Consider the following 25,803-nt stretch of genomic DNA (forward strand, 5'->3'; position numbering starts at 1 on the left):
AACAGCATCGCACCTCATTGTTCTTCGCCATGGTCGCGATCCCAATCGACACCCACCCGCACATTCTGGACGCAATCCTCGCACATGCTCCGTACGAGTCGCTCCTTGCACTGCGTGCCGCCTGTCGCTCCCTCCGCGGGCGAGTCGACGCTCTTCTCGTGCAGCACATCGCCTTCCTTGGCATCGATCTCCTTGCCGTGTGGGATAATCGGCGCGTCCGCATCCCACGCACCGAGTGGTGGGACGTCACCGCACTGACAGAGGCTGTCCGCGCCGTTGACTTTTTCGGCGCGGTCGCTGTACGCCCAAACCTGCCGTCGAGAGCCGAGCGCTGCTGGTGCGAGGTGCAGCTTCGGGACTCGCGCGTCAGTCTTACCCAGGTGAAGGTTGTGCGTCAATGGACACGCGAACATCGTTGCGTGGACGTAACGGCCCCGCGGGTCGTCACCCTCCTTCCGCCCGGCAAGCCTCAGTACTTTGGGCGTCCTTGTCCCGAGCTGGCACCTGTGGCCGTCTTTCTATGTTCGCCCGGCGCACTGCGCTGCGATGTCGCGGGACTGGGTCACGTCGTCATTCGCGCCCAGCCGAGCGACGAGAACGAGGTCGATCCCACTATCCTGTGCCTGGACCTCGCACGCGTCCTCGCGCTCGCCGACACCGGATGTACACTCGTGGGGTGGGCCGACTTGCCGTTCCTGCGTAAGTGGGCAACGAAAGGAGATGTCCGCGCTCAGATTGCCCGCAATGTCGCGGCCGAGCTCATCCTCGAACACTACGTTGACGAGGACGACGCTCCGGCCATTGTGGATGAGAACCTGCGCATTATCACCCACGAGGAGTATCGCGCTGAGATCGGTGAAGAACTCTACGCATTTGAGTCGTACTGTGTTTAACCGACTGGCGCAGCTGCTTGCGAGGCGAGAGGGACGAGAGGATTGTAAGGAAAGGCCCCCGTCACCCCAATGCAACTCCTGAAGCTCGACCGCAACGCTCGATATGGCATCTTGGTACTACACCGTCGCATATCTCGTGCACACACTCGTCTTGGTCACATCGACAGTCCTTTCGTTCGCTCTTGCTTTCACGCTCAGCAGCGCGGATGACGCGCCCAGCGTCTTCCCTAACGCATCGCCAGAACCAGCACCCGCTGCGACACATCGACTTGCTCACCGTGCCCTTACGAAAGGTGTCATGTTAGTTCGGGAAAACGAAACTTCTAGGCGTACGTAGGCATTAAGAGAGACCCGCGATTTGCGATCGCGAAATCTGGAGGCATCGGAGGCAGATAGATGGCAGGACATCCACCTCGATATCCAGCCGCGGCTGTTGAGGGCATCGAGCAACAAAACAGCAAACACGGCTGCGCATCTCATCTCCACATCACACTTCATCTTTCACAAAAAGTTTCATCGCATCCATCGCACCCGTCTCATCTATCTTTGCCTACGCCTCCCCGTGCTCTTTCAGCGGTCATCCCTGTCAACCCGACGATAGTCAGCCAGCTGTGCACCCTAGTAGCAATGCCTTCCAGCTTTTTAGAGTCGCACACCAGCATCTGCGACGCTATCATTCAAAATGCCCCCCACGCCTCACTCGTTGCGCTTCGTGCCACCTCGCGCACGATGCGCGACGTGATCGATCGGCACCTCGTCAAGCATGTAGGCATCCGCCACTCTGCCAGTATAGTGCTAGCGAAGTTGCCTGAGGGCTACCGGCGCATCCCACGAGCGGATTGGCTTAACGTGTCCAATCTTACGGATGCTGTGCGCGTTGTCGACATCGTCGTGACGGAGGAGGACGAGGAAGCCGCACGCAAACACAATGCCGAGCACCGCGAGGCGCTAAAGGAGATCCAACGCAAGCTGCAAAACGGGACCTGGGGTGGACGACGTCCCGCCCTCGGCGCCCCTCGATGCTGGTGCAATCAGGACACGGTGGAGGTTTCCGGCTACAACCACTACCTGTCGCTGCGCCTCAAGAACGTCAAGCTCATCCGCCGCTGGCGCGGCCATCGTTGTCGCCAGCTCATCAAGGCCCCGCGCACGATCACGTTCATTCCGCCGAACCTCGTGAACCCCGCGCACGTCTTCCTCCAGGGCGACGCGGAGACGTCTGAGGTACACGTCGTGCATCTAGGCCACTCCTCCCAACTCACAATTGAGCATCACACCTTCCCGCAGGATGTGGCGCACGTTGTCGTGCGTATTGCGCCGCCGTCCAGCGATCCCGCCCGCAGCGCCGCGCCCTTCCTCAGCGTGCATGACTGCCACAGGGCGACCCTGTACCCGCTCTCCGATTTCGCGGAGGCGGTCGCGTGCCGCGTCGCCGTGGACACCGTCAAGATCACGTTGGTGGGATCCGAGCTCTGGTCTTGGCTCGCGCTCGAACCCAAGTGCTTCGGGTTGCAGGCAGTGCACTGGATCTACCGCCACCTGGTCGGAGCTCTGCGTGTCAGCCGAAAGGATGCGATGCTCATATCGATGAACCAGGTCATGATCATGACCGAAAGTGAGTACAAGTTGGAGATGGGCTGGATGTACGACCTCGAGGCGTACTGCGAGCAGAGCGGGCTCTAGCGAACGCGAGGGGCCTGGCGTAAACTGCTGTCTAGACGCTATGGGCGCCCTTGCTTGCAGCCCTCGGAAGTAACGCCGATGAAACCTGTTTGGCCTAGTTCTGCCGCTTTGCTTGATGTAACTAGGTCGACCACCAAGCCGGTCACTGCATATATTGCCTTGTGGCTCTACGGATTTCCATACTCATCCGCATCGTGCTCACTTACCGGGCGCCGCAATGGACCATCGCCGCTCACGAGCATGCGCCGACCCCGCATCACCGCGGCGCCGCGGCATTGCCAGCCGGCGGTTTGGCCTGATAAGCACAGACTCGAAAGGGTTGGTTGAGGGGTCAGCCAATAAAAAGCGAGGTCACGTGCCACCTGCAGATCCCCCACATCCCCCACTCTGGGGCCTCAAGGCTCGGCCAGTTATCTGCGCTTCCTCATTCCACGTCCCCCTCTCTCTAAACTCTTCCGCTCCTATCCAAGATGACCACCTGGAGCCCCCTCTTCAACTCCAAGCCCTCCGCGACGAATGGCGCTTCCACCCCCATGGGCGTTAAACCTATAATCAAGGACCTCTCGCTGGCGGCCCCGGTCGTCGTGATCGCCGAGGAGCTGAGTCCGGCGACGCTCGACGCGCTCGGCCCCGACTTCGAGGTCCGCAATGTGGACGGAACTGACCGCGCTGCCCTTCTTGCGGCGCTGGCTGACGCGCACGCCGTCCTCGTACGCAGTGCGACACAGATTGATGCCGAAGCACTCGCCGCCGCCCCGCACCTCAAGGTCGTGGCGCGCGCCGGCGTCGGCCTCGACAACGTCGACATCAAGGCCGCGACGCAGGCCGGTGTCATGGTCGTGAACGCACCCACGTCGAATATCATTTCCGCCGCTGAGCTCACAATCGGGCACATCCTTTCGCTCGCGCGCCGCATCCCCGCCGCGCACGCCTCCCTCGCAGCCGGCGCGTGGAAACGCTCCGCGTACTCGGGCACCGAGCTGTACGAGAAGACGCTCGGCATCATCGGTCTTGGGCGGATCGGCACGCTGATCGCGACGCGCATGCAGGCGTTTGGCATGCGTGTCATCGCGTACGACCCGTACATCACCGCGGCACGCAGCCAGCAGCTCGGCGTCGAGAGCAAGACGCTCGATGACCTGCTCACCGAGGCAGACTTTGTCACGATCCACATGCCCAAGACGCCCGAGACGACCGGCATGATCTCTTCCGCCCAGTTCAAGCGCATGAAGAACAGCGCGTGTGTCATCAACGTCGCGCGTGGCGGCCTCATCGACGAGAGCGCGCTTTACGAGGCCCTTGAAAGCGGAGAAATTTCCGGCGCCGGCCTCGACGTGTTCTCCACAGAGCCGCCAACTGGTACTGCCGCGCGCCTCCTCGCCCTGCCCAACGTTGTAGTCACACCTCACCTCGGCGCGTCGACGCACGAGGCGCAGGAGAAGGCGGGCATCTCGGTCGCCAAAAGCGTGCGCCTCGCGCTGAGCGGTGAAATCGTGCCGGACGCAGTCAACGTTGCGGGCGGCACGATCGACCCCTACGTCCGCCCCGGCATTCCGCTGGTCGAGAAGCTGGGCCAGTTCTTCTCGGCCCTTGCTCGCTCCCCCGTCACTGCTCTCGACGTGGAGGTGCACGGCGAGCTGAGCGCGTACCCCGTCGAGATCCTCAAGCTGGCCGCGCTCAAGGGCGTGTTCACAAACATCGTCAGCGAGTCGGTGTCGTACGTCAATGCACCGCTGCTTGCGCAGAGCCGCGGCATCGATGTCCGCCTCGTCGTCGACGACCACACCGACGAGTATCGTAACGTTATCACGCTGTCTGGCACGCTAGCGGACGGGAGCACAATCAGTGTCAGCGGCACGTGCACGGGCCCCAAGCAGACGGAGAAGCTCGTCGGCATCAACGGCTTCACGCTCGAGATCCCCTTCGAGCGCCACCACTTGGTCATGATCTACCGCGACCGGCCCGGTATCGTCGCCGTGTACGGCGCCAAGCTCGGCGAGATGGACATCAACATCAACGGCATGCAGATTTCGCGTGTTGCCGCCGGCGGCCGCGCGCTCAGTGTGCTCACCGTCGACAGCCCGCTCAGCGACGAGCTGATTGAGGTCCTCCGCGCCGCGATTGCGGCTGACACGCTGCGCCAGATCGAGATCACGGAGGCGTAGCGTGTTGGCGTGACTTCCTGGGAGGGAGGTAAATGGGAAAGCAAAGGAGTGAAGATAGTGCTGGTTATGGCGAAGATGGCTCAGTGGCGAGCAGTTCAGTTGTATATCGTTTGGTTCTTATGCATCGGCCCACAGGCTGGGCTAATGGCTCCTGGCTTCGCGGACAGAAGCCGCTCGTGCGGTGCATCGTGCAGGTGCAGCAGTACATTCCGCGTGGGCGTGGCGGCGTGCGACGGCTGACGACGGCTGACGACAATGTGTGGCCCATCCATGCAGTCCAGACGCGCCGCTCCCATACCATCCACACCACTCGACGACGCCGCGCCTCCCCGTGCGGGCGTCAAGACACGCGTCCAGACCCTCCCCTTGTGCTTGCTGAGGTGCCCGCGACAGCCCCGACGTCGAAGCATAGGCAGTACGCGGCCCGGGCGGTTTGTCCTCATCCGCCCTGGTTTCCACGCCGCCGCGCTGGTCCAGGCCTCACACACATCGCGTGAGCAGATTTGACGGACGTCCGCGTCGCGCCAGACTCTCCCTGTTGGCGGAGGCTGTGCTGCAGAGTCCGTAGGTGTCTGCCAAGATCTGCCGCGTCATGAGTGTAAGCCTTTACTCCGGACATCGTGGAGGGTGACCTTTTCTGTTTCGCTTCCCACGCCATCCCCACCTTGGCTTGCTTGCGCGACCAGTCTACACGACACTGGTTCGAGAAGAGGAGACTGCACGATCGCACGAGAAGCGTCCACAGCTTGGGAACGCGTGCTCACCGCTCAGCCGCTTGGATGACCGGGGTTGACCAACCTCCTCGACGATCTGTGCACCTTCCCTCCCCTTGCCCCCCTCACCCAACATCCCAGATTCGTCATGTTCTCTCATTCCCATCTCATCTCCTCATGAGCTTCGCCGACTCCTTCCCGCATCTCTGGTCCGCCATTCTCGCCGTCGCGCCCTACTCAGCGCTCCTGCGCCTGCGCGCGACCTGCCGCGCCGTGCGTGATGTTGTCGACGCCCAACTCTGCGGCCATCTTGCGGTCCTTCTCGCCCCCGGGCCCCAGGACGAAGTCCGCTGCATCGTCGACGGCGAGTTGCACGGCTTGCCCGCCGACTGGCGCGCCCACACCAACGTAGTCCACACTCTCTCCCTCGTGCCCCCAATCCAGCATCTCTCGTCGGACTACTTTCGCGGCATGGCCATCTCCTTCACGCCCACGTCCAGGCCTCGAGAGTCCGGGGCCTGGCTCCTCGACCGGATGGTGCACGGTGAAGCCTTCGACCGCCTTCAAGCTCTCAGCGGCATGCCGGCCTGGAACGGGGATGATCATGTGGCTTCGTGGGGGCACTCCAAATGCTGGTGCGGCGTGCGCCGCGGCCATACAACGGAACTCCTGATGGAGCTGGGAGCCCGCCTGCGGGTGCGCACGCTGCGCAGCTGGGGAATGCACATGTGCGCGATGCCCGTTCGCGCTGAGCAGATCGTGTTCCACAACTTCGACGGCATGGTGGCGCCCTTCCCGCCTCTGCTGACTCTTGTCGCAACCATTTCGAACAACGGCGACGACATCCCCGGCGTCCCACCTTGGGAGGTGGAAGGGAAGGTCACACACGCAACGATCCATTGCGCCATGTCCTCGCCTAGGATCTGGCCTACGCGGGAGACGCTCGTTGGCTCTCTCGCAGCTCCCCTCCTCCGGCGAGGTGTGGACCTCACCCTCATAGGCTGCGACGATTGGGTGGAGTACGATTCTCTCGATATTTTTGTGAACGCGCAGTGTAGTGCACAGCAGGTGATCCAAAGCAGCCTGGTCGATGTCATGCGCTGGAACCCCTGGCTGGTCAAGGATCACGTCAAATTCGCCGAGTACTCCGGACAGGTTCCGCAATGGTGCGCCGCCCCGGAGTGGACGAATATGAAGTAAAGTGAGCAAGACATGGTGGCAGAGGCAATAAATAAGCTAACGTCAGGGCCCTCACCAGTCGACACACCCAACTCTCTGGCACGCCTCTCTTTCTGTGCAGCGTTTGCATGCACCGAGTCCTATGTTTACACTGGCTCATGCCAGATATTGTCCGTTCCTACTACACAAAGTCTAAGAGCACTTGCCACCCCAGCAGTTCTGGCCGGGCTTGCAGAAGCGGCCGCATGCGCCGCAGTTGGTGTTGTCGTTGTCGAGGTTGACGCACGGCCCATTGGCGCTGCCGGGGCAGTATGTCTGGGCCCCGCAACCGCCGGGCGGCGCACATTTGCCATCGACGCAGTTCTCGCCGGGGCGGCAGTCGTTGCCGCACGCGCCGCAGTGCCGGTTATCGTTGAGGGTGTTGAAGCACTCGAAGCCAGGGCCCTGCGCGGCAGAGCAGTAGAGGAAGCCCTTGGCGCCATAGTTGCATGGCTTACCGAGGCCAACCTCTGGCTCCTGAGGCTGAGGAGTCTCAGTCGGTGCGGGAGAAGGCGAGGGCGAGGGGGCGGGCGTAGTGGGTGCTGGCGCAGCCGACTCTGCGGCGCTGGGCGACTGCTCCTGCGCGACACACTTGCCGGCCTGGCATGACGAGCCGGCGGCACACTTGTACTTGGGGTCCTGGGCGCCGCAGCCCCCGCAGTTGTTGGGGTCGAACGAGGGATCGACACAGGTCGAGGCACCGCCTGCACCGGGGCACTCGATGCCGCCAGAGTGAGCGCCGAGGTCGCACGGCTTGCCGATGTTGGAGACGGCATCGTCCACGCACTTGCCGCCGCGGCAGACCTGCGACGGCGAGCACCAGTTACCGCAAGCGCCGCAGTTCTGGGAGCTCGTCTGTACGTCCGTGCAGCCGATGAGGAAGCAGTGTTCCCATCCGGGCTTGCACTGCTCGCTGCATGCGCCGTTGTAGCACAGCTGGCCGTCGGGGCACTGCCGTCAGCCGAGCATCATGAGGCCTCACCTTGTTCTCGCAGTAGCCACAGTTCTTCGGGTCCTTCTTCAAGTCGATGCACTGCGAGACGCCGCCCACGGTGCAGTACTCGTGCTGGCCGCCGGGGCCGCACGGCCCGGATTGCGGAGCATTCTGTGCCGGCGCCGAAGTCACGGGCGGCGCGGGGCTCTTCGCGGAGCCGGCGGACGGCGAGGGTGCCGCGGTCGTCTCGTCAAGCGGAGGTGCTTCGGGGTCACGCTCGCACTTGCCGTTCACGCACGGCCCGTTTGGGCACCAGTTGCCGCAGGCGCCGCAGTGCATCTCGCTGTTCTGGATGTCTGTGCAACCCACAAGGAAGCAGTCTTCCCACCCAGGCTGACAGATGGCGCCAGTGCCCGTGTCTTGGCGAGGGAGGACGGCGGCGTGCGCCGAAGCTGATGTCAGCCCAGAGTAGGGGAGGTCTTACCGAGGACTGAGAAGAAGAGTAGGGTCTTGGAGACCATGGTGAAAGGGTGATGTGGAGTTTGCTGAGTTCGAAGTGATGAAGTTGAAGGATGAAGCGCTCTCGTCTTTCTGTCTAGCTTATATATCGCGCCAGTGGCTTTTATTTTCTGACTCCCGCTCGTCTAGTGACCCAGCCCCCACCATCTTCGTCCCGAGATCGGCACGACACATGCTCGCGTCGCGAGGGTCGCGGCGATCCCTTCTCACCCTCATGTAACTTGTGGGGAGGCAGCGACGACGCTCACGACGAGGGTTTCCGCCGTGGTGAAGGAAGACATCACTGCGCTATTTTGGCGCTTGCAGGCTGGCGGCAGCCAGCTCATCGTCATGGACCCATATTGCAGAGCCCATCTGCAACGTAGCTGATACGCGAAACCGTCAAGCGCGAAGTGTCTAGGCACGCCGACATTACCTTGCCGTTATCAGCAATGTGTGCCTGGGTTCCCGCGATACCAACGTGGCACAGGCCCGTACCAGCATGCCACAGCCAGTTGGCTGCCAGCCATTCCGTGAGCGCACAGGCACGCTTCTCACGCCGTACTGGAGGCGGCCTTGGCGACGCGCCTTGATACCCGAGATTAAGAGTTTGGCTGGCGCGGCGACAGCCGTAAGCGGGGAGCCGATACGCCAAAACACTGGCTCGACACACCATCTGTCGGACTCAAGCGCAGGCACCGTGGCTGGCCCGACATGTCGGCAGCAACGCGCCTCGCAACACCGATGGCGGACGGCAATGGTGCGCCGGACCACCACCAACCTTGGCGGGAGCTACCAGCTGCCGCGGTCAGACACGGTGGGCTGGGAAACCGTGCACCGTCGCGATCGCCGCCAGCTGCCAGGCGTCACCTAGTTCAGCCAGCCGACCCCGCCGCTGCCAGCCTACAGGCAAGCTCTTGCTCGCACTCTTCCACTCACCCGACAACCCCATTTCTGACCCGAGGTAATCAGACGAGCTGTGCCTCACCCGGGAGGCCGGGTACCTCGTGTACATGGGCTGTTTGATACGCATTGCTCGGAAGGCACCACTCGCCATCTGAGTGGGGTGAAACGGTTTCAGTACATGATGGCCAGCAAAGCGAGCACAGCCTGGCCAGTATAGCTCACAGGGCTAGTCCGCCCGCCCCGATCATTTTGGGAATCAATTGGGAATTTGGTCAACATGGGAACCAGAAGTGCAGAAGTGGCCATGCAACGGGGGCTTTCTCGTAACACTATCGCATCGAATGGGCTGATGGTAGTAAGTCGGGTCATCATCTGACTATATGGAGTTTCTCGCCTTTGCGGTGATATAAGCGTTGAAGTCAGTTTAACCAGGGAACTTGTCGCCTCCAGATTCAAGAATCCCTTCACCAACCATGTTGTTCGTCGCCCTCACGCTCGCCTCCCTTGTCACCGCGGCCGTCCCTCCCGCTCGCCTCGCCTCCTGGCATCTGGGCACCCGGAGCTATGCCGCCCAGGACGGCCTCTGCCGTCCCGGCGACACACTTTGCGACCCCCCGAGCGCCACGGACAACGGCACGTGCGTCGACCTCAAAACGGACCCGAACAACTGCGGGGCGTGCGGCGCGCGGTGTTTCTTCGGCTTCGGCCGCTGCATCAACGGCTACTGCCCACACAACGATCCCAATGCCTGCGAGCCCGGCTGGACAGGCTGCGAAGGTGGACCTACCTCCGCCTTCCCATTCACGTGCACCAACCTGCAGAATGACGTGACGAACTGCGGCACCTGCTTCGTCCGCTGCCGCGACGGTCAGACGTGCAAGGGCGGCGAGTGTGTCGACGACGCCAACGCACCTCCGATTCCGCCCCTGGTGGACTATACCTGCGAGAATGATTTCTCGTGGTGTGATGGCAGCTGCCGTAATGTCCAGAACGACAACATGAACTGCGGCAGGTGCCGCAACTTGGTGGGCTTTCTCAGCGTCAGCGCTGACGATAGTGCGACGAGGGTCAGAACTGCGTCGAAGGCACGTGTACGCCGGCAACAACCTGCCCTCAGGACTACTGTGGCGGCGTGGGTTGCGTCAACAAGCAGAACGACAACCGCCATTGCGGCAAGTGCTACAACCCGGTGAGTGCGCTATGCTGGGTTAGGCTGACGTCAGTGTGAGCCCGGTAAGAACTGCCGCGACGGCAAGTGCTCGTAAGCGCACAGCGTTCAAGGACGGACCATGTAGATGTAACAAAGTCAGAAGTTGTGGGCCAGAGTTCGGAAGATATATCTGTTTAGGAAGCACAAGATTCCGGCAGCCGAGGCGTGCACACCTTGTCGGCGTTCCTTGGAGCCGGGTCCGTGTCAGCGTGCGACTGGGAGCCGCAAGTCAATCCCGCAAGTGAACCTGGCGCGCAGCGTGACGTCAACTGTCTGTGTTTTGGGCCGAAGCGCGGTCAACAAGCGGTGGAAGCAGGCACTCGTCCTGCAGCCCGTCTTCCCTTGAGCTCTTGTAGCTGTTGCAGTTGCAATGGCCCACATTGCCCGATGTGCAAAGTGTGCTCATCTCAATGTGGGCTTGATTCCATAACCAAGATTAGTAACTTCAGCGAGCACGGCTCTCAACCTTTCCCGACCGAGAGCTTGCTGCGGCGTCGGATCCACCCCATTCTCTGGTTCATCCCGTATGCGCAGCCTTTTGCCACGCTTACAACCACGTGTATCTGCTGTCAGCTTGGCGGAGGTCCCACTTACTTCTCATCGAACTCCCACTCGACCTCGTCGTCGCGCCACCCGTAGACGGCCAGACATGGCAAGTTTTCTTCAGGAAGCCTGACGGCGCCACCTGCCTCCTCATCCCATCCGTAACCCTGCCATGCTTCGATGCGGGTAACGCCCTCACGGGTTGCGGCAGCCACAACCGCGTGCCACGGCACGCCGGGTGTCGCGTGCATGATGACGATGCGATCGCAGGCGTGTGGGTCGTACGGCCTCGTTGAGGTCTCTACGTCTGGCGCGGCGGTGGTCTCAACCTCAGGCGAAGACTCCTCTTTAGCGCTCCATTTCTTGCGCGGCCCCGGCTTGATACTGTACGTGAAGAACGGACGCTCTCCGTCCACCTCTGCAAGTACGAGTCCGTTCGTTGCCTCCGGCCGCGCGCCCGGGATGACCTCATATCGCACGGCGTGGACTTCAAAGCAACCCCTGAGGTCAGTACATCCTTCATAATAAGACTCACGGATCAGGCAAAATCGCCAGGCGGATCTTGCGTTCATCCCCCTCCTTGCAAAGGTCGCGGCGAATGCGCCGCGATGCCTCCTTCTCCCACGCCGGAAGATCTGCGCGGCGCAGCCAAGTCCAGCCTTCCTGATCATGTAAACCGCAGGAAGGCTTGATGTTCCACTGCCGTATGACGAGGTTCTCTCTAATGTACCCTGGCTCATGTTCGCCTTTAGTGCACTTTGCGTAGAACTCCTCTCCAACGCCGCTGTAGAGCACGCTAAAGGCCGCATTTTGCATGCCTTGAGGAATAGCGGGAGGTGCACCCCATGCGGAGGGGAAAGGCGGGAGCGTAGCTGGCGGCGCGAGTATGTAGTGAAGGAGTCGCATCATGTGGCGCGCATAGCCATAACCACGATGGGCGGCGTTAGTGTAGACGCACGCTACGCCGTAGCTGATACAGTCGACGGGCTCAGATGCGCCAGGGGGGAGATAGATCGCTGGGCGGACATAGCTGGGGTCAGCTGCCATCACCAAGCACGTGTGTGCAGCTGAGAGCAGACGGAGCTCACGTCTCGCATCCACAGAGTATGTTTTCTGTGTCCGGATCACTGCGGGGTACCAGTGCCCATGTCAACTGTGTTCGCTTTCCGTTTGCCGCATTCCACGGCGCGGCAGGGTCGAAGAACGGGCGACGCCGCTCAATAAAGTCGTCCAGGCCGCAATAGCCACGGGCCTCGAACCATGTTGGGTATTGGTTGACCTGGGCGGTATGCCACTGGGCGTCGTTTGAAAGGACAAGCGTGGTGTCCTTGAGGTCTACCTGGGCATGTCTGGTGTCGGCTGGGGCAGACTGGGCGTCAGGCATGGTCGGTTCGTGGATGTGGAGGAGAGAGATCTCGATACCGGGATCGGGGACAACCGACGAGTTGAGGTGGAGGCGGGGTCTCCGTCAACGTGGATAGGCTTGCGGAACCAAATACAGCTGAGATTGGGTAGGCACGCGCGCAAGTGGGGTAAAGGTGACGCGACTGGAGCTCTGGACGCGTTCTACATTGCGACGCGAGATAATCAATCCCACTCACCCTTGAATCCAAGTCATTCTCTCCCATCATGTCGACAGTGAAGGAGAATGAATAGTGAGGAGCCAGCGCCGCATCTAAACTGACATGCAGCGAGCTCGAGCGCCAGAAGACAATTGCTGAGAACCGGGCGTTGCTTGACTCGCTCGGTTTGGACTCTGGCGGCGATGCCAAGCTCAACATGACCCCGCCCCCATCAAAGCCCTCTGCGCCTCGGAAACGCAAGGCGCCGCCAGTAAAGATTGAGCGTGAGCCGCGCCGCCGTAGCGGACGTATTGCTGGTCTGGAAGCGGACGGCTATGAAGCTGCTCTGAAGCAAGCGGCTGAGGAGAAGGCCGTCGAAGTGGCACGCGAGCGCGAACGCCGGCCCAGGCGCCAGATGATGCCGATCTCAGAGATGCCCGAAGTGGACGCATCGGCAGTCAAGACTGAGGACGAAGATGCGGAAGCGGAAGCCGAGCGGCTGCGGCAAGAGGCTCGCGTTAAGGAACTCGAGGCGCTGTTGCCGGAGATCGCGGAGAAGAAAGCGGCCCGGGTCTTCCCCGGGTCAAAGGGCAGCGCACGAGACGCTTACGCCGATGCCGACGCGCTGCCTGCTGAGGTCGCCCGGCTTAAGGACGCCTTCAAGGGCGTGGCATTGCGTGCCAACACCAAAGTCACCAGCGAGCGTGTCTTTTCCATGGTTGTTCACCCGGAACCTACCAAGAATCTCGTGCTCGTCGGCGACAAGTATGGGCAACTAGGCATTTGGGACGCACTTGGCCCGTCGTTTGCTGAGGGGGACGAGGATGATGACACCACTGGTCGCGTGTGGCGCATTCAAGCGCATGCCAAAAACTCGATCTCGTGCATGAAGGTCGACCCTGTTGCTGGTTCGAGTGTAGGTAGTAGAGTGTTGCCATGACTGATCTCAGCTTTACTCCACCTCTTACGACTGCTCGCTGCGTAAGCTCGACTTTGCTACCTGCGTGTCGACAGAGCAGTTCGCTTTTGAAGATGAGGACATGCTCATTACCCACTTTGATCTCACCCCGAGCGGTAAAGAGGCATGGCTCGTTGACAAAAACGGTGGCATCTCACATTGCGACTTTCGCGAGCGCAGCGAGCGTCGTCGGTGGGTGGTGCAGGGCGAGGGGCGAGCAGGAAAGCTCGGCGGCATCAGCGTGAACCGTAGGTCCTGCCTCGACTTGGTTGACATCAGCGCTCCAGCCACATCTCATCTGTACGGCCAGCAACGACAAGCACGTCCGAATATGGGATGTGCGGCATCTCGGCCGCATCACGCCCAAGGCTGCAGAGTCTCTCGAGCCGCCAGCCGACCGGCCTGAAGACGCGCTTGACACATTCCCCACGAGCTCGATCCCTGTCGAGAGAGTGGAAAGCTACATGCAGGGCACAAAGGGCAAAGGGCTGTTGCGCGCGTCTTATGAGCACGGCAAAAGCTGCTCGGCGGCTTATTGGGACCCTACTGGGCGGCGCATACTTACTACGAGCTACGATGACAAACTAAGGAGTAAGCAGATCTGAGACGCCTGTCGGCTGACATCAGTTTGGACGCTGAACCCGCAGTCGCTCATGCTTGATCAGCCACTGCCAGCAACCCACTTCAAGCCGACCTCTGCTATCAAACACGACTGTCAAACTGGGCGATGGCTGACAATCTTGCGCGCGACGTGGTCACTGAACACGGAATACATGCCGCACTTCACGGTGGGCAACATGAAGCGCTACCTCAACGTGTATTCTGGAACGGGAGAGAGAATCGTTCAACTCTGGTCGGAGGGGGTGACAGCCGTGCCGGCGGTAACTGCCTCTCACCCTGGGCGAGTCGACTGTGTGGTGGGCGGAAACACCTCGGGGCGAATCCAGCTTTGGACCACGGCCTCAGAATAACAGCAGAGGTTCTTATGGTCGTAATAATCGTGTTGCCGCCTACTCTCCTGCATGATAATGCATTTCAGTGATCTGTGAAACAACAAGTGAAATCAGGCGTGGGCGACCATGGTGAGAGCGACTCATGACGTCAGCCAATCAAAGACATCTTCAAGTCAACACTTTCCGCATCCGCCAACCTCACTCGCCCACTCCAGCATTTCTGACCACGATACCCCGTCGCAGCGCGATGCAGCACATCCGCAGCCTGCAGTCGACGCATCTTATTCTGCGCTCGTCGGACCTCGACCCAGCTTCGCTTCCCGCGCTGTCGGACGACACGCGCCCCCTCGTCATCGGTGATGGCGACTACCGCTCCATCGCAGCGCTCCTCCCCCTCCTCCCGTCGAGCACGCTTCTCGTCGTACCGCTCGCGCACAAAGACCCGGCTCCGCAGCACGTGCACACGCACGCACGCCGTGCCGTGTGCTCCGGTCGGCTCGCGGCGGATGCCCGCACAGCTCTCGTTGACAACGGCATCACATGGCTTGGCGAGCGCGTCGCCCTCGCAGCAGAGTACAGGCTGCTGGAAGAGGGGCTGGTTGCCGTCCAAACGGCCGTGGCTGCGTGAGTGATTACGCTAGCTGGTGCCAGCACATGCACCTTGCTTTCATGCATATGCCCACTTGCTAACCCCAGCGAGGCGTGCGCGTACCTCCGAGCGCTCGGCGTGGACGCGCGCATCGCATACGACGGCATGAAGGCCGGCCAGGGGCGTTCGTGGTCGCTCGAGAACCAGGCGCCTAGCATGCTCGAGCTAGACGGGAGCCCACCAGGGTTAACGCTCGCGCGCGCCCGCTCTGCCCTCCTCATAACACTCACCTTGGCCGCGACGCTCTCCCCGCCCATCCCGACGCCGATGCGCTGCGCCGCCTGGCAAGCCTACACGTCCACGGCGTCGTGGCACCGCGACCCATACGCCTCGGGCACGGATCCCAGCGCGACCGTCGTGCACTCATACCCGTCACCTGGGCGGATAGCGGAGCACATGGCGGGACCGGGCCACAACGCGGACGCGCCACGACGGCTGGAGATCGCGCGGCGGCTGCTGCGGCACGCGCATGTCGCCGTGCTCGCCGAGACGTTCGGCCTCGCGTCCAGCCTCGGCATGCAGGTGCGCGACGTGCTGCACTGTCTTGCTGAGGGGCCGGGCGGGAGTTGGGTGCTCGACGCTATGGGCGAAGCCATGCGGCGACTGCACGCCGGCGAGCGCCTGGCGGACGTCGATGTGAGGAGCTCCGACCGCGGACTCGAGCGTGCCGTCAGCCGCACACGGCGCGATCGGACCACGGTGGCCGCGGCTCTCGAGGAGCTGTCGAGCGTGCTCGACGTCGCGAACAGCCTGCCTTTGGCCACGCCTGTTGCCGGTGCCGCGCAGCAGGTGTTCGTTCTCGGCGCCGCGCAGGGGTTGGGCAGAGACGATGAGGCCGCGTACGTCTTGTCGAATGTCTAAGCTGACGACAGTATCTCACGTTTGTGGGCCTAATGGCTTGTCAAGTTGATGCGCAATAGGAGACAGCCGCGCCGCGAGACTACCGCAGAGGCCGGGGGCCAGGCAGACCGACATACCCACTGATGGATATCTTACGCCAGAACATTTGTATGTACACCACTACGTCATGGGCGAAGCGGCTTGGGATGTATCAGTTGGCCGAGGGGGGTAGGATTCTGTAGGCAGGATGGCGGAGGAACATCGCAGAAGCACAGCGCAGCTTGAGGCTTGTCTTGGCTTCATCGCGAATATTTATGGACCGCTAGTCTCTACTGTCACCAAAGCTGGGAGATCATATTAAACACTGACTTCTCTCTTTCTCGGATCGACGACGCAATCGAGTGCCAGGTCGGGCATTGATCAGATGGCTGTAGTAGTGTGCAACGGCTTTCAACACGTGTCGGACCCTACAGGCCCCACCACCGATCCCCGCGACTGTTTTTCCAGAGGTGAAAAGACAGCTGAAGAGGCAATACTCTCGTGCAATCCTCGCGGCAGCTGGAGATGGCTAGAAAATGTGGCACCGCCTCACGGGCCGCATGGCGCTCAACGTGTGCAGAGCGCCGCCACCGCCGCTCTACAGTGTTGTACTCTCTCTCTGGCCTACCCCGGTCACCATTGGCCTGCACGCAAGCCGCGACAAAGGTAACGGTGACGGAGTCGGCGTCAAGAACAGGAACGGCGGAAGTGCGGAACGTCCAGAGGCACGACGAAGATTCGCGACATCGAGCTAATGTCACGCCGCTCATGCCGCCGCCGCTGTCGCGGAGGTAGTTGCTGGACTTATGGGGAGCGAGCACGACGCGGACAGTGAGCATGGCGGCGGAAGCAGGAAGGAGGGGTTGATTCTGATCGCGTGCGAGGACCAATGTCTTCCATCCACAAATCTAGCTTCATTGTCGGTTATCCGCCACGCAGCCGCTCTGCATCTTGCATTGATACTTACCGCCAAGGTCACACGACTCAGCGTGTGTGTCGGAGGTTAGCGCGTCGCCCAGCTCAAGGCGTACCGGAAATCTCCATTAACATCGTGTCCTCGTGGTGTAGTGGTTATCATACTCTCTTAGGGACTAGCTATGGGAGTGGCCCCGCGTTCGAATCGCGGCGAGGACCAGCAGGATTAGCTTCCTGGTATACGATTACTTTTTGGATGCGAGGGCTTGTTGGCAGCGGGGAACAGACCCGAAGGTAGCTCGTTGGTGGATGGAGCCCGGAGAAATTTGGTGTCGGCCCGATCGCCCGAGATCGCCGTGCCGATTAAGGCACTCTCACGTCAGCACCGACCCCGCTCACTCTGTCCTCATCTGCCACATTGCTTGTTGAGCGAGTACGAGTGCAAAGTGCCTCGTTGTATCCGCACCCAGATGTCCAACAGAAACACTTCCTTTCGCCAATACTAAAGCACCCGCTGCCGTACAAGGCACCCAGCGATGTGGATCCGCTCTATTCAAGGTCATGGACATGCGGGGGGCCCGAGAGTACGTTGTAGTCGATTTAGTTCTGGGCGGCTGCAGTGAATTTAGGCTCACTACACTTAGTGGGCGGCGAAGTGTAGCGCCCCTCCCGCCTGCAGCTCCCGTTCCCGGACGAGGGGCTTGGTCTCGCCCGCGGCAGGGAGCGCTAACTGATGCCGAACAAGATTGGCTCGCTGGTCTTCGACTTGATGCGAGCGGGGTGCATGCCGCAGTCGTAGGGCGCTGCCGTAGACTGGTTGTTGTGGAGCTACCCAGAACCGAGACACATTCGACATTCCCAGATTCGGCACTGCGTCGATGTTGGGAGCTGCGCGCTAGCATCACTGAGTAGCTCTTCCAGAACTATCCTCGCTTGCCCTCGGACCATCGGGGATCATTCCGGAGCGCCACACCTTAGCTCCCTGCTCGGAGCGTACTCGAGCGTACTCACGCTTGCGCCGCATGCGCTGTGACCAATGTGCGGGGTGAGGAGGAGGCACGCCGAGGAACGTGGGGTTACCACCCTACCTCCGAATGTACAGCAGCAGAGGACGCGGTGGTCTGCGGAGCTGAAGCCCTGAGAGAGTACGACTCCCCCCACCCCCAACCTCACCGCCACCCAGTCATTGCGGATTTTTGCTGACCTCGCATGAACGCGGTCAGTGATGCGCATGCCCATCTACCCAGCGTGCATGCCCAACAAGATATCTAGGCCTCTGCCCCGAGTTTCCCTCATCACTTTTCTCTTCATCCCTCACTAGCTGAGTTGCGCGAGTTTCTACGGCTTCACCTTCACGCCCCCATATATTGTCGAGACTGCTCTCCTCCGATTTAGCAACGCACCCCGCATCCCCCTCACGACCGACCATGTTCTCGCTCTCCTCGTGGCTCTGGCCGACCCCGCCCACCCCGCTGGAAATCGATGCGTTCCCGCACGTCATCGACGCCGTGCTCGAGTCCGCCGACCTCTCAACGCTCTTAGTCCTCCGCCAGACCTGCCGCGGCATGAAGGCTCTCGTTGATGCGCGCTTCGCGCACATCGTTGCAGGCCCCGACGGCTCGCTGCGCGCCGTGCCACGCCGCCCCTCCCCCGCATTTGAGGAGCAGTACGAGGGCATCGACATCGCGCCCCTCGTCGACGCATGGTGCCGCTCCGCCGCGGGCGGCGCGAGCTGGTTCCGCCGCCGCCGTACCGTCAAGCCATTCATCTTCCGCACTGCTCGCCAGATCGACCGCTACCACTGCCCTGGGCAGGCTGCACCGGGCGCGTCGCCGCCCGCGCCGTGCTCGGGCGAGGGCGAGGACGGGTGTCCGTGCTCGTGCGCGCCTGTCCGTGGCTTGGTGCACTTTGACAACCTCGAGGCCGTGCGCGAGTGGCGATGCCCCGAGGAGGCAGAGGGCACGCGCACCCCCATCGGCGCGCGGTGGAGCCTCGACAAGCACCTCTCGAGTTTGTACGCGCTGCGTCCCGCTGTCGCTGCGGTTTAGGCCGGTCTCGCCATATCGAGCATCGCTTGACGCTCTTACGAACACACGTATAGACTGCATTGACTCTGGCTTGTACTCATTATATCCTCACTATAACGAACCGATAGATGTCTGTATGCACTAGACTTCCCGCAAACTGCATCGACCGCCTGCAAATTGTCGATCGCTTGGCATCACTCAACGTCAGAGAGGGCAGAGATATCTGATCTCGTCTCACCTCGTCTGTTGCCATCACTACTGCCATCATGTGCGCAAAGTGGTATGACCATGGTGACGGGGAAGACCCAAGTCCCGCTTAGGCCTCGCACATGAGATAGCCGACCAAGCACACTCCTCCGCGATCTGGCGGCCAAAAGCCTGCTCGCGTCCTAGGGCAAAAGCTCAGCGACTTGCACGGCAGCATCATCAGGTCGAACTGGGAGTCGAACCCAGGCTACAAGAACTAATCTGCATCAGAATCTTGTGTACTGACCGTTATACGATTCAACCGACGGTCGGTGATGGTGAGACTAGCGACAAGCCTTGCGCGGTGACACCGATGACGGGCTCGGGATGGACTCGGCGGTCCAGCTGAGGCAATGACACTCGTGGCAGCCATTTGCCACAGCGGTGTGTTGGCCTATGATATTTTCAGGGCACAGAATTGTCTACAGTACAAGTGTTTCGACCACAACAGGACAGCTTCCGCTTGCGCGGTGGGATGGCCGCTAACAGAGCGGTTTCAGCGGGGTTGAGCGCGCTCAGTTTCCGCCTGACAGTTGAGGTAAGTTAGATGGCAGGGTGGGTGCGCTGAAACTTCCCGGATCGGGATCCGTCAGAAATGCGGCGCTTGTGCATAGATATCGCTTGTCGGCCATCCCATGTCCGAGAGCGCATTCCAGTGTTTGCACTTACAACCTTCAGTCATACTTGGCCCAAGTGTGACAGAGGCCTGGGACACTGCTAGGGCATGAAGTATCTTGAGCCACCTGTTACGAGTCTCACGTGATGTCAGCCACCTCAGCCACTGTCATGTCCGCTCTTGGGGACTTCAGAATAGATGGGCCAAGATTCATATGCGACATGCTCAGATGGAAGGATCGCAAGTGAGATTAGGTTGGCCATCACGGATCGCAGAGAATACGCAGCCTCAATCTGCGGCAGGCAGTGCAGCGCCCCTCGTGTTCTGTTCTGACTCTCGCCACGACAAAAGGCTGCTGTGCCTTTTGTTCTGCAGGTGGGAGTCAAAGGGATGTCAGTGGAGGGGATTCTCTAATATCAATTGTCCGATTAGTGGACGCGCATGAGTAGCCGCTAATTCAGTTAATGTAATTGCCGGGTAGCCGGGTAATGGCTAGTCGGGATTGGCAGGCGAATGCTTCCGCGCGCCTGGAGTGGATTGGCCGCATTTGCTCCCGCTCCTGCTCTGGGCTGCCCTTGTGACCTTCCTTTCCCCGCACCGGCGCATCCCTCACCCCCCCACTCTCATCTCGACTCGGCGTCTCCATCATCCATCCGCCATCCGCCATCCTCCATCATCCATTCAATCCATCTTGCTCTTCATCTCCCCGTCTTGTCTTTCCCTCCCTCGCTCTCATTGTATCCATCTGTGATTACTTGACACTGGCACGACCACAAACACCACCATCGTCCAGTCCGACCTAGCTAGGTCATTCCCCCTCATCGGCCACCCAGCCACCCACCCCGGACCGGCCACCCGCTTCCCACAGCTCCACCCTCCGCGCCGCCGGCATCGCCTCTTTCATCCATCCACAACCTCAGCGAATACCGGCTCACCATGTCCAAGTTTAAAATCACTCCCCAGCTGTGGGACAAGATCCACCATTTTGCAAGCTTCCCTCCCACTGGAGTGTCGCTCCAGCAAATGGTAAGATCATGTCGCGCGACTCGGCTGACCTTTCTAGATCCTCTTTGGCGAACGCCCAAGCGTGAGTCGCGAACCGTGATATCGGCGCATGAGCTGGTTGCGTAGGAAGCCTATACTGACACACTATCGCCTGCGTTACGCGACATCCTCGCCTTCCCCTCTCCCTTGTCACGTCACTTTGCCCGACAGCAAGGAACGCTCATCAAGGCCGCCCAGTTCCTCAGCGAGGAGCTTCCTATCCGTCTCTCTCATCGTGTCGTCGAGCTCGAGTCGCTCCCCGATGGGTTGTCCAAGATGCCCAGCATCAACCGTGTTAAGGAGTGGTACGCGGAAAGCTTCGAGGTACGTGTTCCAGCGTGTGCCGCCAACTGCGTCCTCGGTCGTCGAGACCCCGGCCTGCGCACCCGACGTAAGATCGCGTACTGACGTCCAGGAACTCATCACATTCCCCAAGCCTAAGCTGCCGGCTCACATTGAGGAGATCCTCCGTATGCCCCCTACACAGTGAGATCTCAGCTGTGCGACGCGCTGACTCAAGTCCGATTGCATTTCCAAGGGCGATTCCAAACCCCTCGCTCGACCCCGTCCTCAACGAGGGGCCAACGGGCTCGCGTATACTGTACTCTGACCGGCCGCGTCAGAACTCACACGTCGTCGGTAAGGGCGGCGTGAGGATGAGGATCCCCATCGACCGCATGTACTTCTCCCCGCCGCCTGTCAACACGGTCTACCCGCCCGAGGTGCACGAGTACAACGAAAAGTTCACCCAGCTTCTGCAGAAAATCAAGCACCGCCATGATCCTACCGTCACCAGCGTCGCGCAGGGCGTCCTCGAGTGGAAACGATCAATGAAACACGGCCGCATTGGGCAGAACATCCAAGAATGGCTCGACCGCTTCTACCTCTCGCGAATTGGTATCCGCGCCCTGATCGGACAACGTGAGTCATTTATCTGATGGCCTCGATGTCTTGGCATCAGCGCTGCACGCACAGACATGCTCATCTCGCAGACGTCGCCCTGAATACGCTTAAGCCCCACCCCGACTATGTCGGCATCATCTGCACCAAGGCAAACGTGCATGATATCTGCCACGAGGCCATTGAGAACGCGCGCTTTGTTTGCGAGGAGCATTTTGGTCTCTTCAAGGGGCCGCCCATTCAGCTCCTCTGTCCCCGTGATCTTACGTTCCCCTACATCCCTGGTCATCTGTATGTCTGCAGTGTACTCCATCACTAACTCGCCAGCTCGCACATCTGCTTCGAGCTTCTCAAGAACTCGCTGCGCGCGGTCGTCGAGCGCTACGGTGTCGACAACGAAGACCAGTTCCCGCCTGTAAAGGTCATCGTTGTTGAGGGCTCGGAGGATATCACTATTAAGCTCTCCGACGAGGGTGGTGGCATCCCTCGATCAGCCCTCCCGATGATCTGGACCTACCTGTACACTACGATGAGCGACGAGGGTCTTGAGACAACCATCCAGGAGTCGGACTTCAAGGCTCCGATGGCCGGCTTTGGGTGAGCTGCATTTCCATCATGGTCTCGCCCGCACTCGCTTACACTCACAGTTACGGTCTCCCGCTCTCGCGCCTGTACGCCCGCTACTTTGGCGGCGACCTTCGTCTCATTTCGATGGACGGTTACGGCACCGGTGAGTTTCGCATTTCGTGCCATACTGACCATGCAGACGTGTACATCTCACTCAACAAGTTGTCTTCCAGCCAAGAGCCGCTCCCGTGAATATCCTGTACAGTAGAACTATGCACTTATCGGACAGCACGACTATCGACCCCGATTGGCTCCGCTCTGCGGGAAGAGCTGGACGAGCACCGGAAGAAGGTTGGTCTTCCCCCGAGGACTACCTACAGACAGATGAGGAGAAGGCTGCCGCGGGCCAGAAGATAGAACAGGCCGCCATCCAGCAGGCTGCGGCCATCCAACCTGCGATGGCTCCCTAAGGCATTGACATTTCCTGCCATCACAGACGTCAACACTAAAGCTGAAGGCCGCTGGCACAAAAGTAACTCTAAACCTCTGAACATCGCATGCACTTGCTTGGCCCTAGAGGCGGCCGAGCCATTACAAATTCTAACGAGCGACTCGCGTCTCATCTGTGGACTCTGTCGCTGATGTCGCTGACCGGGGCGATATGTTCTATCGCTTGCCTGTTCCTCATGGCGGATGACACTCTTCTGTTCCGAGTATATTTTCGAGTTGACAAGGTCAACTTTGGACCAGTGCCAGCTCCTTCACCTCTGTGCTCTCTGGGGGAAAGCCGGTGTCACTGGATCGCTGGTTGTAGAGATGCAGAGTGGCACAGGCACCGTGTCTCTCGGAGTCATCGCAATTGAACTATTGTTGCAACCGACAGAATCGCAGATGCTTGAGATCATCCCCCCCGATGACATATATTCAGACCCGGGGGGAACCAATCAGCAAAAATCAAGGCGTGTATAGTGTAGGTGGTTATCACTGTTCGTTGTGGAGTTTCTTCGCAGCTCTGAGCCAACCGCTGTTCGACTCAGCGTGCGCGCAATCTTTTGGTCCGTGAGGCGTCTGGTTAGGGACATGTCTCCACCAAGGCAAATGGCCAGCTAATGCGCCAGCAAGCTGTGCCTGTGCCCTCTCTCACTGCATCGCTGCGTTTATCGAGCCGTAAGTTCTAGCTTGTGTCTAGAAGCTACAGTTATGATCATTTGCCCAAAAGGGAAAGTCGCCCTTCAGCTGAAAAACCTGCCCGAAATCTTCAGCCATGCGCGCGAGTGGCGTTCGCCGCCAACCCCATGTCTAGGTCTGGCATTAAGCTCCAGGAGCAGGCCGCAGAGCGGCTAGTACTCCAGCAAGGGGGCACGATATGCCGGCGGTGCTCTTACCATATCCGCAAACTTGGTCACCTGTTGGCTTACCACGCCATTCATAGGCGACTTGGCGCAAATCCCGTATGCGGCGCAGCAAAACCTCATCGGAATTGCGGCAACGGAGCAATGGCTACGCTTGGCTACCTGGGACGAGTACGAGGCGGACATCGGGAGCGAGCATGCGCGCCTCGAGCGTGACGACCACGACTTCGCCTTCGTCCTCCTGGCCTGTCGTTCTTGCCGCGACCTGTGCCCTTCGGCCCCCTAGTCTGTCTTTCCGTAGCCTGAGCCTTCTTCTGTAACCTTCCCATACAACGATACATCTAGTCTATGTGTAGCCAGAGATACATGTGCTAGGCAACTTCGGGCGCAAGATGAGGTTCGTAGATCGTGTCAAACCACGTCGGGAGGTTGTAGTCGAACATGATGGGCATGTCGATACTGATGCGAGCTGGGGGCTGCGGCGCGGCGGGGATCGCGAGGCCGAGCAGCTCCCCAACACTTTCAAAGCTCGCAATGAGCTGCGGGATAAAGTCAAACTTGCCCAGATGCTCCTTGACAAGTCCCAGAAACACGGCGAAGAGCTCCTCGGCTTCGTGGCGCCCCAGCTCGCGCGCGGTGTGGCACAGCACGAGGAGTTGTCCGCAGGTCACGATGCGGCGGAGCTGGGCATAGCACGGGTGGAAGAGGTTGGTGGCTGCCAAGCTCGCGTACGTGTGCAGAATACGGGAGAGGGAGCGCGCGACGATGGGCGTCGAGGACGCGCCGAGCGTCGGATGGCTGAGGCAGGGTGCACGGAGAAGGAGTCGGATCCTGCGGTCAGTAGAAAGTAATTTAGTGCGGACGCACCAGTTGAACCGGATGTCGGCGTACGGATGGATGCTGGCTAAAAGGCGGTCGTTGCGCTCGTCACCGCACTCGCGCATAAGCGGCCACCACCGGCTCTCGGTTGAGAGCACAAAGTCGGGCGTCGTAGTGTCTACGCGCCCCGAGTGAATTTGTGTCAAGAGCTCGCTCTCCAGCACAGCGAGACGAGAGAGGATACCCTGTGTCTGTGGCACGTCGGTGCTCACGCTCGCGTCGTAGTCGTACTCGCCCCAGCGCGTGAACGGTGGTGCATCTACCAGAGTCGCAAACCAGCTATTGTCAGCTTTCACCTCGCAGTGTCTGATCTCACGTGTCCTTGTACATCGTGCTGAAGAACAGCTGGCCGACGCGATCAGCGGCGGGGTAGGCGGCGGCGGTCTCACGGCGGTGCAGGCCCAGCTCGCGAGCCTGCCACGCCATGGCGCCGAGAAGCTCGCGGGTGTCCTCTGGCCCACCGACAATCTGGGCGAACAGGTGAAGGCAGTGGAGGGCGCCTGCAGTGCGTCATGAGGCGTGATTAAAGTTGAGTGGTGCAGAATTCATCCATGTTTTCATGGGCCGGCGATCATGATTGATTGTGGAATGTAATAGAAATGCGGCAAACGAGACAAGATTGATTTCGTAACAGCGATCCGGGCCCAAGCGGCGCATTTCGAATGCACCCAGTCCCGCGGTGCCAAGATACGCCCATGGTGGTCGCAGACGAGTGTTTGATGCAAGTGACAACAGAGTTGTAACCGGAGGACGCCGATTAGCGTTGAGATGCCGAGTGGGCAACCGGGTAAGCGAAGCCGGCATGTGGAGTCGGTCGCCAAGTCAGCCACGGTGATGGTTCAGCCGGCGGTGTGTGCGTAAGGGTATGCGAGTAAGAGATGGATCGGAACGTGGATAATCGGCAAGCGTGTATGTAGATGATGCAAGGGGTCGGTTGAGTACAGCGTGAGCGTAGTACGGGGCACAGGAGGGGTAAACTCACACAGCGCGGTGCAGGACGCTGCTCCGAAAGCATCCAGATGGCTGAGGGCCATGCGAAAGTATGTGACGTCCTCTCGCGCCTCGCCAGCCGGGATGGGGCGCATGCGACTCCCACCCTCCTTGGTAGGCTCAAAGGAGAGCTCGCTAAGCCGGCCCAGGCAGAGGACTGCCGCTAACAGAGCTCGCTGATCGGGAACCAGCGAGTCGGGAAGCTCGCGATGGCGCGTGTACAGGTCGGCCACGCGAGCCGGAGAGAGAAACTCAAAGTGCTGCACAGCTCGGTAGGAAGTGAGGAGGCGATCCTCGATGGCGGCGAGGTCGGACGGATCCCGGGGAAGCGCGGTGGCTGTAAACTCGCTCAGGCGACTTGGACCCGGGAGCGAGAGGCGTGCAGCGTGGCCTAGAGTGAGCCTACGTCAAAAGAGTGCAAGCAAGGCCTTTGAGAGGGCCATGAAAGGGGAGATCCGATATCAAAGGGGGGTTCAACTCACCAGCGCTCTCGAGCCACGAGT

The 25,803-nt window shown here is 60.5% G+C and overlaps 12 protein-coding genes across 12 annotated transcripts; 9 read left to right on the top strand and 3 right to left on the bottom strand.

The window, feature by feature from the left end:
* Window positions 1–29: 29 nt before the first annotated feature.
* COLE_00126 (uncharacterized protein) lies at window positions 30–893 on the top strand (the record flags this gene model as incomplete). The annotated part of the gene is made up of 1 exon (XM_018425197.1): window positions 30–893. One exon carries the CDS (start codon window positions 30–32, stop codon window positions 891–893), a length of 864 nt encoding a protein of 287 aa, XP_018281044.1.
* Window positions 894–1,289: 396 nt separating this feature from the next.
* COLE_00127 (uncharacterized protein) lies at window positions 1,290–2,576 on the top strand (the record flags this gene model as incomplete). The annotated part of the gene is made up of 1 exon (XM_018427484.2): window positions 1,290–2,576. One exon carries the CDS (start codon window positions 1,290–1,292, stop codon window positions 2,574–2,576), a length of 1,287 nt encoding a protein of 428 aa, XP_018281043.1.
* Window positions 2,577–3,109: 533 nt separating this feature from the next.
* Window positions 3,110–4,741, top strand: COLE_00128 (uncharacterized protein; the record flags this gene model as incomplete). Its single annotated transcript, XM_018422369.2, has 1 exon — window positions 3,110–4,741. One exon carries the CDS (start codon window positions 3,110–3,112, stop codon window positions 4,739–4,741), a length of 1,632 nt encoding a protein of 543 aa, XP_018281042.1.
* Window positions 4,742–5,520: 779 nt separating this feature from the next.
* On the top strand, window positions 5,521–6,654 carry COLE_00129 (uncharacterized protein; the record flags this gene model as incomplete). The annotated part of the gene is made up of 1 exon (XM_018426452.2): window positions 5,521–6,654. One exon carries the CDS (start codon window positions 5,521–5,523, stop codon window positions 6,652–6,654), a length of 1,134 nt encoding a protein of 377 aa, XP_018281041.1.
* A 171-nt stretch (window positions 6,655–6,825) lies between these two features.
* COLE_00130 (uncharacterized protein) lies at window positions 6,826–8,127 on the bottom strand (the record flags this gene model as incomplete). Its single annotated transcript, XM_018425196.1, has 3 exons — window positions 6,826–7,623; window positions 7,655–8,058; window positions 8,091–8,127. 3 exons carry the CDS (start codon window positions 8,125–8,127, stop codon window positions 6,826–6,828), a joined length of 1,239 nt encoding a protein of 412 aa, XP_018281040.1.
* A 1,356-nt stretch (window positions 8,128–9,483) lies between these two features.
* On the top strand, window positions 9,484–10,275 carry COLE_00131 (uncharacterized protein; the record flags this gene model as incomplete). Its single annotated transcript, XM_018425195.1, has 3 exons — window positions 9,484–10,035; window positions 10,068–10,199; window positions 10,234–10,275. The coding sequence occupies 3 exons, from the start codon at window positions 9,484–9,486 to the stop codon at window positions 10,273–10,275; spliced, it is 726 nt and encodes a 241-aa protein (XP_018281039.1).
* A 535-nt stretch (window positions 10,276–10,810) lies between these two features.
* COLE_00132 (uncharacterized protein) lies at window positions 10,811–12,147 on the bottom strand (the record flags this gene model as incomplete). The annotated part of the gene is made up of 3 exons (XM_018426451.2): window positions 10,811–11,264; window positions 11,299–11,793; window positions 11,852–12,147. The coding sequence occupies 3 exons, from the start codon at window positions 12,145–12,147 to the stop codon at window positions 10,811–10,813; spliced, it is 1,245 nt and encodes a 414-aa protein (XP_018281038.2).
* A 245-nt stretch (window positions 12,148–12,392) lies between these two features.
* Window positions 12,393–14,254, top strand: COLE_00133 (uncharacterized protein; the record flags this gene model as incomplete). The annotated part of the gene is made up of 5 exons (XM_018422368.2): window positions 12,393–12,418; window positions 12,455–13,241; window positions 13,276–13,531; window positions 13,563–13,874; window positions 13,911–14,254. 5 exons carry the CDS (start codon window positions 12,393–12,395, stop codon window positions 14,252–14,254), a joined length of 1,725 nt encoding a protein of 574 aa, XP_018281037.1.
* A 229-nt stretch (window positions 14,255–14,483) lies between these two features.
* COLE_00134 (uncharacterized protein) lies at window positions 14,484–15,779 on the top strand (the record flags this gene model as incomplete). Its single annotated transcript, XM_018422367.2, has 3 exons — window positions 14,484–14,860; window positions 14,933–15,724; window positions 15,758–15,779. The coding sequence occupies 3 exons, from the start codon at window positions 14,484–14,486 to the stop codon at window positions 15,777–15,779; spliced, it is 1,191 nt and encodes a 396-aa protein (XP_018281036.1).
* Window positions 15,780–18,106: 2,327 nt separating this feature from the next.
* Window positions 18,107–18,727, top strand: COLE_00135 (uncharacterized protein; the record flags this gene model as incomplete). Its single annotated transcript, XM_018424761.1, has 1 exon — window positions 18,107–18,727. The coding sequence occupies one exon, from the start codon at window positions 18,107–18,109 to the stop codon at window positions 18,725–18,727; it is 621 nt and encodes a 206-aa protein (XP_018281035.1).
* A 1,777-nt stretch (window positions 18,728–20,504) lies between these two features.
* On the top strand, window positions 20,505–22,331 carry COLE_00136 (uncharacterized protein; the record flags this gene model as incomplete). The annotated part of the gene is made up of 9 exons (XM_018422366.2): window positions 20,505–20,594; window positions 20,632–20,655; window positions 20,784–20,936; window positions 21,028–21,098; window positions 21,133–21,533; window positions 21,605–21,803; window positions 21,840–22,109; window positions 22,160–22,242; window positions 22,279–22,331. The coding sequence occupies 9 exons, from the start codon at window positions 20,505–20,507 to the stop codon at window positions 22,329–22,331; spliced, it is 1,344 nt and encodes a 447-aa protein (XP_018281034.1).
* Window positions 22,332–23,802: 1,471 nt separating this feature from the next.
* COLE_00137 (uncharacterized protein) lies at window positions 23,803–24,736 on the bottom strand (the record flags this gene model as incomplete). The annotated part of the gene is made up of 3 exons (XM_018427473.2): window positions 23,803–24,262; window positions 24,299–24,589; window positions 24,627–24,736. The coding sequence occupies 3 exons, from the start codon at window positions 24,734–24,736 to the stop codon at window positions 23,803–23,805; spliced, it is 861 nt and encodes a 286-aa protein (XP_018281033.1).
* Window positions 24,737–25,803: the final 1,067 nt, after the last annotated feature.

This window comes from Cutaneotrichosporon oleaginosum (genome assembly GCF_008065305.1).
Source record: "Cutaneotrichosporon oleaginosum strain ATCC 20508 chromosome Unknown ATCC20508_contig01, whole genome shotgun sequence".
Lineage (NCBI taxonomy): Eukaryota > Fungi > Basidiomycota > Tremellomycetes > Trichosporonales > Trichosporonaceae > Cutaneotrichosporon > Cutaneotrichosporon oleaginosum.